This window comes from Oryzias latipes, chromosome 1 (assembly GCF_053564925.1).
Source record: "Oryzias latipes strain Hd-rR chromosome 1, Olatipes_Hd-rR_3.1".
In the NCBI taxonomy this organism is placed as follows: Eukaryota; Metazoa; Chordata; class Actinopteri; order Beloniformes; family Adrianichthyidae; genus Oryzias; species Oryzias latipes.
Genome location: NC_136237.1, coordinates 27,689,733 through 27,700,393, shown reverse-complemented (window position 1 = coordinate 27,700,393; position 10,661 = coordinate 27,689,733). Strand labels below are relative to the sequence as shown.

The 10,661-nt window shown below is 38.8% G+C and overlaps 2 protein-coding genes across 2 annotated transcripts; both read left to right on the top strand.

Moving 5' to 3' along the window:
• The first annotated feature begins 540 nt into the window (after positions 1–540).
• On the top strand, positions 541–4,215 carry LOC101165205 (NADH:ubiquinone oxidoreductase subunit B). The gene is made up of 4 exons (XM_023957282.2): positions 541–807; positions 2,390–2,482; positions 3,928–3,972; positions 4,061–4,215. Exons 1-4 carry the CDS (start codon positions 628–630, stop codon positions 4,124–4,126), a joined length of 384 nt encoding a protein of 127 aa, XP_023813050.1. The 5' UTR covers positions 541–627; the 3' UTR covers positions 4,127–4,215.
• Positions 4,216–5,314: 1,099 nt separating this feature from the next.
• Positions 5,315–10,329, top strand: LOC144994477 (E3 ubiquitin-protein ligase Topors-like). Its single transcript, XM_078952390.1, has 2 exons — positions 5,315–5,474; positions 7,786–10,329. Exon 2 carries the CDS (start codon positions 7,789–7,791, stop codon positions 10,150–10,152), a length of 2,364 nt encoding a protein of 787 aa, XP_078808516.1. The 5' UTR covers positions 5,315–5,474; positions 7,786–7,788; the 3' UTR covers positions 10,153–10,329.
• Positions 10,330–10,661: the final 332 nt, after the last annotated feature.

The window sequence follows — 10,661 nt, the reverse complement described above, 5'->3', positions numbered from 1 at the left end:
AATTAGCATTTAGATTTTTTTACTTAATATTAATACTTAATTATTAACCCACCCACCCACTTAATTATTAGTTATTGCTTATAGTGTTTGGTAGAGATTTCCCAATTTAAAAAGGAAATTAATGCTCCCTTTTTTTCCAGAGACAGCTGATCAACTTACTTTGGATCTGCTGACATTCAAGAACTTTTTAGAAAAACGTCCACAGACATGTTATTGATCATCTTCATAAGTACTTCCCTTTTAACTGTGAAAAAAAATTTTTTTTGTTTCTTTAGAAAGCAAAAAAAGAAGACTCTTATTTCAGAAATGTGTTGATCATGATGCCAATATAACACGTTCATAAATTTAATACACTTTCATGATGATATTATTTTCTATGCTAATGATAACAATCACTGACTGTGTTTAAATTGTTTATTGTTGTATACTGACTGTGTATTTTAATTTGACATAAGAAAAATAATTTCTTTCCATTTTCCGCCAGTAGAGGTCGCCATGCAAAACAGGTCAGCCCTTTTTTACCGGTGACATTTCCTCCTGTTCTTCTTCGTTGGTGCCCTCCAGAGGAAGTGTCCTCCATGGTGTCATTGTAGGTTGATCGAGGTTGAAAATACTGAAATAAAAAAAATGAGTGGTTACACACCAGACGAGAAGCTCCGTTTCGAGCAGATAGTTAAGCTGCGGAGGCAGTGGCTGAAGGACCAGGAGCTCAGTCCCAGGGAGCCCGTGGTGACGCCGAAACCCCCCGGTCCTGTTGCCAAATTCTGGGCTGGTTTTCTGGAGCCGAAGACCCTCTGGAGGCTTTACGTGAGTCCCGGCAGTCAGCATCTGTTTACGTTGTTTTAGTTTAGTTGGAAACGAGAATAACAACAAGCCTTTTATACGTTCAAATCAATGGCTGTTATTCTTTTGTTGTGATTTAAGGTACAGATTAATATGTAGTAGCGTCAGCGTGTTATGTTTATAAGACTTATCCTAATTCAAGAACGTTTATTTTGATCAACAATTTGACTTGGAAAAAAAAGAGCCTACATCGAATTGTTTAACATGGAATAAAGTGTATTTAAAGTCCTAAACGTCTTTACAATGTTTAGCTGTTATCATAGAGAAAAATAAAACATTTAAACTAATTTAATAGGATACATTTTTTTAAATTTTGTAGTTGTTGGCAAGTATTTCATTTACACTACCTAGTGTCTATGTATAAACATAAACAAATCATTCAAATATATTATTAATACATTTTATACAAAAAGGTATTAATAATATACTCAAATATATTATCAATACCTTTTTGTATAAATATAAACATAAATATCTACATTTTTTGAGAGTGTAGTTGTCTTTTTGCACCTTTTAACGCTCTTTAAACTCTCAATTTGCACAGGAAGCCGTTCTAATGATCCTGAATGTTTTCATGTCAAATCATCTGCACATTTTCTTTCATTTTGAAATCACTACATTCATCAGTTTGGGAAATCCTGCTTTATTTTTGATTTTGTTTACTGTTCTGGCTTTTGATCTAGAAGCTGCCTTGCAGTTTAAATGAATAGAAAAGTATTTATATCTATTCAAAATAGTCTGTAGACCTTTAGCAGGAAAGACCAGACTTTCATCAATTAAGAAGAAATGAGCTTATTTAATATTTACCAATTATCTAAAGTATTATAAAAGCTAAACATCTTTTTTTAATTAAAAAATTGCCTTGTGTTATTTTTTGATTGTTTTTTTAACTGGGTTAATTAATCATATTTTAACTTTTACATTAATACTAAAATATATTAAATGTATTTAGCAATAAGCACATGTTCAATGAAGCTCCTTTTTGGTTTTTTTCCACCAACAATTGAGAACATTCTCTCCCATTTAAATGGTAAATGGCGTATACTTGTATAGCGCCTTTCTTCCTACAAGGACAAAGCGCTTTACAGTCACAGACCCATTCACCCAGTCACACACACATTCACACACACATTCATACACTGATGGCGGCTCCGCTGCCAAACACAGGCGCCTGCCTACCACCAGAGGCAAGGTGGGGTTCAGTGTCTTGCCCAAGGACACTTCGACTCATGGGCGTGCAAGGCGGGAATCGAACCTGCAATCTTATGATCATGGGTCATGGGTCGATCGCCCTACCGCTGCACCACGGCCGCCCCTGGCACCCTGGCAGCAATGAAATATTTTGAATAATTCTTACTTTTTGTATTTATTTTTCTGTGTTAAACTTCATCTTAAATTATGGGATTAGCATTTTTTAAGCGTTCTATGTTTGTCTTTATTTCTTTAGTTTGGTGTCTTAAGCTGTTGGCCTTTAAACACACATTGTAGCAGGAAATATATATTTTTGATCGTTTATTGATTTTGTGTTTTTATTTCTCTCTTTCAGACCTACAAAGTATACAAAGGTGGAGTTTTCACATTGACAAGACTGCTGATTCCTGCCTGGGTTGTCCACTATTGTGTGAAATATCACATTGCTGTGAGTTCATTTGCAGAAGCTTTTAGATGTATTTGACACTGTTTTGTTTTGTCTTTTGTGCTGTATATAAATAAGAAAGGTTTAGTATCAAGATCAACAACATAAATATTATGTTTAGTTAATATGTAACAAAAAGAAAAGAAAAAAAAGTATTTATCCTTCCCCTTTTTAAAATTGACCTAAAATTTAAAAAAATGGCTGCACGGTGGTGCAGTTGATGCCACTTTCACTTCACTCCCACCTCCCAGTGAGAAGGTTCAAATCCCGGCTGGAACCTTTCTGTGTAGAGTTTGCATGTTCTCCCCGTGCATGTGTGGGTTTCTCCGGGCGCTCTGGCTTCCTCCCACCTTCCAAAAACATGCTTCATTGGTTCCTCTAAATTGCCCCTAGGTGTGCATGTGTGAGTGTGTGGGGGGAGTGATTGTGTGACCTGGGACAGACTGGTGGCCTGCCCAGGGTGGACCCTGCCTTCGCCCAGCAGTAGCTGGGACAGACTCCCTCAACCCTGTGACCCCAAAAGGAATTTAGCGGGTAAAGAAAATGGATGGACCTAAAATATAGTTTTCATGCCTTTTCTTAAAAAAAAAAATCCTTAACACCTACAATGGGGCAAAAACTATCTAGTGTGCCACCAATTGTGCAAGTTCTTCCACTTAAAAAGATGACAGAGGCCTGCTAATTTCATCATAGGTATACCTCAACTATGACAGACAAAATGAGAAAAAATAAATCCAGAAAATCACTGTCTTATTTTTTGAAGAATTCTTTAAAAATCTGATTATTGTGACTGTGTTCCCTATGTAGCCACCTCTCCTGCAGGTTTTGAGGATGTAAACGCAAGGACATTTTAGTTCCGAGGCTGCAATTCTGAACAGTTGAAATTATAATTAAATCTTTCCACAATCACAATATTATATTTACCCCACTTTAGAATAAATATCAGAGAATGTGAGTATTATAAAAAACATCTGCACTTCCAGGAATCCCAGGAGCGACACGCAGAATAAGACTGCATCTGCACAGATGTGCTGTAAAACCTTCATTTTAGGATGTCAACAAGGTTCCACAGCTTCACTGAATTTATCAATGAAGAAGAATTTAAGGGATTTCAGGCATAAACATAGAAATATTGTATACTTTCAAACACCACATTGTGTATGCACACATGTCCTTGTGTGTCATCAGCAGCATCTTCAATTTTACTGCAGTCAATTTTTAATAAATCATTCTCAAAATATGGATAGTGTTTTCTAAATATGTACATTATGTTATTAATGCGTATCAGTCAGTCACAAGTGTTTCTACAGTATTGTCAAACTTTTTAGAATTTTCCATAGATACAGTATTGTGTCTGTTGTGCATTTTGTTTAGATGTTCACTTCAGTTAAATGATCAGAGCCGTACACCTGACAGCACATGCTAATTATGAATGCTTTGTTTTCCAGCAAAAGCCCTACGGCATTGTGGAACTAAAACCCAGACTGTTTCCTGTAAGTTGTCTTCATTTTTGGCTTTCTGTTTGTGGTTATTGTATTCATCATAAAATATATGTATATAATCAACCTTTTTTCTGTTCAGGGTGACACCATTCTGGAGACCGGGGAAGTTGTTCCAGATCTCCCAGAGACTCATAGCCATCATTAAAATCAGAACTATTTCAGTCATTTTCTTAAATTTCTGTTGTAAAAACTATGTAAATTCCATCAAAGTGTCAATAAAGGCTAAAAATATAACTTCACTGGTTTCTAGTGAAATTATTTCTACAAAAAAAGATTATATTTCAATTAATTGTCATTTATTAAAGAACATAGAAATGCAGCATAATGCAACTTGATGCATTAGGTTTTGCAGCATTAAGGTCAGAATATTACTCATGGTGATATTAGTGACAGAAAGATTTAAACTTTTCTTAGGATAAAGTCAGTTTGCAGATATAATCATCTAATTCTTATACAGTAACTGTTAACAATCATGGGAAACAAGGACATTAGAAGATAGATTTAGATTTTGTGTTGTGATTTATGACCAATGCATTAATCTCCCACTCCCATCATTTTTTGATCTATTGTAAAAGCATTTCCAGTGGTCTTTCAGTTATGAGAAAGCAGTTTTTAGGCAAAAGTTAAAAAACTACAGTTTTCTAGGACAGTTTCTGCAGAGCAGCAGTAGTTCATCAGAAATTCACCTCTGAGTTGTGGACGGAACTGTTGGCGTGGAGTAAGCCTTCACTCATTTCCCATCATCCCTTTCTTTACTCTCTCTCTCCCCCACTAGCTTACAGCTCACAACTGGAGCCAGTTATACACTTATAATGCAGATGCCATCTCAGACGAGGAAAACGAAGACGATCATGGATCTATTTGTCAGCTAGTGGATGTTTTAGAATGAAGGGTAGCAGGGAAATTGTGGACCTGTCAACTGTAGCACCTACGTCAGCGTTATAAGATTTTTCCAACAGCAGTTTTTCATCTAACGAACTCAAGACGATTTGAATAAACAAATACTCCCAAATGCAATTTTGATCTTAATTTTCATATGCATGTCCTCCATTGTGAGAAAAATGCTACAGGAAGATGTTATAAACCCCAAAAACAGGATTTTGGGGTCTTTAATTTTCTTTTAATGGGGAATGGTACTCTTTTCATTAGATCGTTTAAAGTTAGACGTGCACTTATAGGCCAATAATGGGCAGTAATGCATTATTGGAAAACTGTTAATGTTTTCAATTTTTTGGCCATTTCCTACGAACATAAAAATGTAAACAAAGTTCCTGTCTACAGTCAAGCTATAATTTCCTGTGTTTGGACTTGTTGACATTTTATTTTGAAAATCGGAAACCTGTACCGACTATTAATAGCTTCCGTAATGAAGTCTGAGGAAGGAAGGGTTAATACGACCGTTTACTTTTTATTTTTTTTTAAATTGACTGTGTTTCTACCAGACTAGAGGTTTAACCCATATCCTGTGGCACACGGCTTCAACGAAGTCGAAGGTAAACTCGACACCTTTTTTATGAACTTACTGAACCGATGTGTGGTTGTTTTGTTAGCTCTGCTGGCTAAACTTTAGCCGCTGTGTGTGCTAGCCAACTTAGCTAGCCTGCTAAGTTTTATTGGGGAATGTATCCCCTTATTATATTATACTTACTGTTTATGTGTTTGTAAAAAATAAGTCTAGAAATATTGGAGAGGCTTATATGTTTGTGTCAAGCCTATACTTGGGTTTTGATGTCATTAGCTGCTCAAGACAAGAAATCAGGCTATTAGCTTAAACAGAATCAGACAAACAAAACACGAACGTTACAAATTACAAAACGACATTTGACGAAATATTTGATAGAGTGCGAAAAGCTCTTTATCCTGACGCTCTTTCAATTGGAGAAAAGAATAGACTCAGATAATCATATTTCGGGGGACAGTGTTAAAGTATGGCGATGACGATTATGAAAGGCTGCCATGTTATAACACGTACAGTAGACTCATTCTCTATGTTTATTTTAACTATACATACGATAGAAACAGAAGGTCAGTGAAAGTATTTGAGGCTTTGGGTAATTTAATATTAGTTAAAAACCGTGTTGATAAAGAAAACAACACACATCTTTTACCATTAAGCGTTCCAACAACTAGTGTGATGTCACTACATTTAGCATGACCAGGACAACCTTGCATGAGAAACCTGCCTCACGTTTCTCATGTAAGCCTAGACACTAGTGTTTTTCATTCTTTACCAAATAAATGTAAATAATATCATATATTTGGATTGTATGTTGAGTAAAAATGCTAATTGGGCTTTGTCACTGTATATGTAAAGGTGTTGTCCATATCTGTGATCTATGCACCATATGTTGTTGGATGTTCAAAAGTTCAAAAGTAAACAAGAGTATAAGTACAAGGCTGCGGGAGAAGAAAGGAATTAAGTGTTATATGTCTACATCTAATACTTAAAGCATAAAATTGACAGCTCAGGATTTCTGTTCAGCCCAATGAGTGTTACATTTCCCCTCAAATTCATGCCAGACCCAAAGTGATCCAAACTGCACTGCATATTACTTCATTAATTGTGATGTCAAACTTGTAAGTTTAAGATTTCTGTACCAATCCCTATTTTACTTAGAGCTAGAGCCAGATTCCTAAACCAGCTCCATTTAGTTTCAGAAGATCATGTTTAGGTATGAATTAATATTAATTACTTTTCCAAATTAGCCCTTCAAACTTACATTTGATTAGTTTAAAAATAAACAAGAAAATGTTAAATTTTTTCTTTTAAAATTATTATTATTACTTTCTTTTGAATGTATTTCTTTATTTTACTTTATTTATTTTATTATTATTCATTTTTTTATTTTTATCTATTTTTAGTTCTCCATTTATTTATTTTCTTTTTAGGTGTGTGTGTGTGTGGGGGGGGTGCTAGTCCATTAGGGAAGTCAGGGCATGAATGGAGGGGCTGGACCTCCTGCCCCTCTGGGTTGGCACGGGCCCCTTCCTTGCTGACTGTCTCTCGGCGCTGTCACGGCTTTGGCCCTTGTCTGCGGCTGGCTTGCCGCCTCCTGACTGCCTGGCTGCCCTGGGAGGGGGGGCGCCTACCGCGGCCGGCTGGGGGAGCCTTCTTCCCCTGGTTGTGCCCATCCGCCTGCTCATCCCCGCTCCCACCCAAACAAACGTTGCACACAGGCACATAGGGCTCCAGAAACTGGATGGGTGGGACATGCTGGCGGGGCTTACTGGGGGTGACTCTCTCTGGGGTCGCATCGGCGCCTACCCTCCATTCCATTCCACTTTTACTTTTACTTTAGACACCCTGATTCATCTAGGCCCTCTTTTTGTGATAGTAAAACCTGTCCAACACAAAAGGACTTCAGCTCTAATCTGTTTGCTCAATATTTTTAGGACTAAGTTTAACAAAACCAAAATGATTGAATTGAACTTTTCTTCGAAAATGATTTAGTGATTCATTTAGTTTTTTTGCAGTGATACTCAGCCTTAGTCATCCCTAAGATTGAAAACTGAGAAACTATGTGAGCACACATGCTAACAAATGTTAACTTGTGCATAAAAAACAAAAGCAAATGCTTTATTTAGATTTAATTTGTTCACTGCCAATTTCTTGACTAGTAGTCTCTGCATGAAGCCAAGTGAATGTTTTCAGCATTTAGTGATTTCACATCTTTTTTCAAAATGTGTTTAAGTCTCCTCTTAAATTCCCCTGCATAAATAAAAAAAGGACTATACTGATAAGATCATAAGAAATTTTATAAGGTTGACCTCTATTTGAATTTTTTTTCTTCATTTTTTTTCCAGATCATGTCGGCTGTCAAGGTCGCCCTGCAGCACGCTCAGAAAAACGGCAGGAGAAAAACCTCTGAAGCGATGTCTGTGGAAGTGTCTCCCGACTCCAAGTGTCCCATCTGTTTGGACGGTTTTCACAACGTTTCTTACTTGGATCGTTGCCTGCACAAGTTCTGCTTTCGCTGCATTCTTGAGTGGTCCAAGAACAAAGCCGAGTGTCCACTCTGCAAACAGCCGTTCAATACAATCTATCACAGTATAAAATCCGAGCAAGACTTTCAAAAGTATGAACTGAAGCAGCAAGTGGAGAACTCCTCTTTTGGGTATTTCGAGGGAGTGAGGTTCAGGTACCGCACCACTCTTACCGGTGTCCATCGGCAGATGCGAGGAAGAACCTCTCCGCCTCCGGATAACGGGGTGATGTTTGAAGCTTCGGCGCATCCTCCCTTTCAGCGGCAAGATCGCTACATTCGGCGCATGATGGCGCGGTTGGCAGCCAGAAGGAGAGCCGAGAGCGAAGGCAGGACGGTGAACAATGTCAGAGAGCAAGAGATGGTAAATTTCCGAAGGGAGCTGTACAGACAGGGTGTCAGGGTTCGCAACGTTCGAGACGGCGGCCGCTCTCGGGACACCTCCGCCGAGTTCTACCGCAGAAACCCCGCCTGCCTGCATAGATTGGTGCCCTGGTTAAAAAGAGAACTCACCGTGCTGTATGGAGCTCATGGCTCTTTGGTCAACATAGTTCAACATATCATCATGTCACGCATCACACGCTACGATATGGAAGACGGCGCGATTCAGGAAGAGCTGAGGCCGTTCCTCCAGGCTCGAACCGAGCACTTCCTGCACGAATTCATCAGTTTCGCCAAGTCCCCCTTCAACATGGAGGGGTACGACCAGCACGCAGTTTATGACTGTCCGGCCCCCTCCTCCAACGAAGACAGCAACTCCAACTCGTCCGTTATTGCCATCTCAGAAGAAGAGGAGAACCTTGTAGAGATAGAACAACCAGGAGGATCTACTTCTTCTCTGAGTCAGTCTGTGTGGGATGATGAGACTCCTGGTCCATCGTATTCAACAACAGCAGATCCAGGAAGGATAAGTCATCTGTCGGTCCATGACTCGGACTCTGAAAGCAGTTCAGACGGGGGCGTTCAAGAGTTTAGGGCTCCTCAACAGCGAGTGAGTCCAAGAAACCAAATAGACATGACTCAGGAGAACTGTAATGATGAAGATTGTCTGTCTTCTGACAGTGATGACTGTGTTATCATAGGATTTGTTAAGCCAACAAAAGAAAGGACTCCCGAGCTGGTTCAGCTGTCCTCTGATTCTGATGAGTCTTTCGGTGAAGACGCCAAAGCTGCGGCTCTCCAACCTAAACACATTCGTTTCCCCAGTTGTAGTCCAGCAGCTTCACTGAGGAGTGAATGCAGCGGCTCCAGACGAACAGAAAACCAGAGAAACTATCAATATCCCAAGTCAAACGAGGAGTGCGGCTCATCGAAATCAAGCAGATGTAAAACATCCAAAGAGTCTCACAATAAAGAGACAGACCGAAGACACTGCAGTGAGAAGCAGCCAAGGGAAAGGTACAGGTCAAAGGATAAAGAGCACAGAAGGCAGAGACGGTCAAAAAGCGGAGAGCATAGACAATCAAGCAGAAGTCCAGACGCCTCACAGAGTCAGTCCATCGACGGGAGTTACTCTTACATTAGCAAAGACTTTTCCAAACGTGACAGGAGGTATAAGGATAGAGGCAGTTATTACTACAATCAGACATATAGCCATCACAGACATGAGACAGATTGCACACGTAAGCAGGCCAACCATCACAGCAGCTACAAGTACTCTGGGAAGCACGTTCGATCTCGCTCCGGGAGCCCCAGCAGGGGGACAAGGGGACGGGACGGGACCAGGTCTCCATCCAGGACTTCCTTCAGCAGCTGCTCCCCTTCGTCGAGAAGAAAGACATACTGCGACAAGCCTGGCGGGAAGAGAAAATACAAAACAAGACACTTAGAGGACCCATCCACACAAAGGCACCACAGCCAGGATGAAGACGAGGACTCTGTGTCAACTGCACACAAGAAAAAAGCTAAAGAGAGGCGTCATAAAAAATCCAAAGAAAGGCAGAGAAAGAACAGCAGCAGCTTAGAGTCAAAAGAGCAAAGAAAACACCATAAAAAGAAGAAGAAACACAAGAAGAAAAGTAGACGGCAAAGGAGTGATGAGCACAAAAATACCTACTTACCCTCCGTCATCGTCATGGGGAGCAAAAATGAGTCTTCAGCTAAAAACATGCAGGTGTTAAGCACAGATGAGGAAAAAGACACAGGTGGTTCTGCTGTCAATCCAGTAGACTCTGACTCTATCGATTAACCACCTGGCATATTTATATGGTTCTATCTAACTTCAACACAGATGCCAGTATCTCAAGAAAAGAGTATTCTTTAATGCATAAATAATTCTGCCTTAAAAGCTCCTTATCTACTGTGCTGTTGAAGTATGGACTTTTGTATTCAATTTTAAGAATAAAATCTAGTCATTAACAATGGATGTTTGAATATTTGTGATATTATTTCTGTGTAGTTTAACCCAGAGTAGGTTGAATTGAAAAGACATGCATATACAATCTTTATTAATATTCATGCATATTTGATATTTTATGCCTAAAATATGATGATTTCTGGATTATTGTGATTTGCAGCTTCACCAACAATGATCTAAAATCTGATGGATATTTTTTTATTTATGTAAAACAAAGAATAGAATAAAACTGTATTGATTCTACAAAGGTGAAATTATCACGTTGCCATAACTCTATTAAAAACAGAAGTTAGATAACAAAAAAAATCAAACTTATTTGACAGAATATAAAAACAAAAAAT

Excerpts from the sequence above, each read along its gene's own strand:
- LOC144994477 (XM_078952390.1), top strand. The coding sequence starts at position 7,789 with ATGTCGGCTGTCAAGGTCGCCCTGCAGCACGCTCAGAAAAACGGCAGG.
- LOC101165205 (XM_023957282.2), top strand. The coding sequence starts at position 628 with ATGAGTGGTTACACACCAGACGAGAAGCTCCGTTTCGAGCAGATAGTT. Across the intron at positions 808-2,389 it reads AGACCCTCTGGAGGCTTTAC|ACCTACAAAGTATACAAAGG; the intron begins GTGAGTCCCGGC and ends TCTCTCTTTCAG. Across the intron at positions 3,973-4,060 it reads TAAAACCCAGACTGTTTCCT|GGTGACACCATTCTGGAGAC; the intron begins GTAAGTTGTCTT and ends TTTTCTGTTCAG.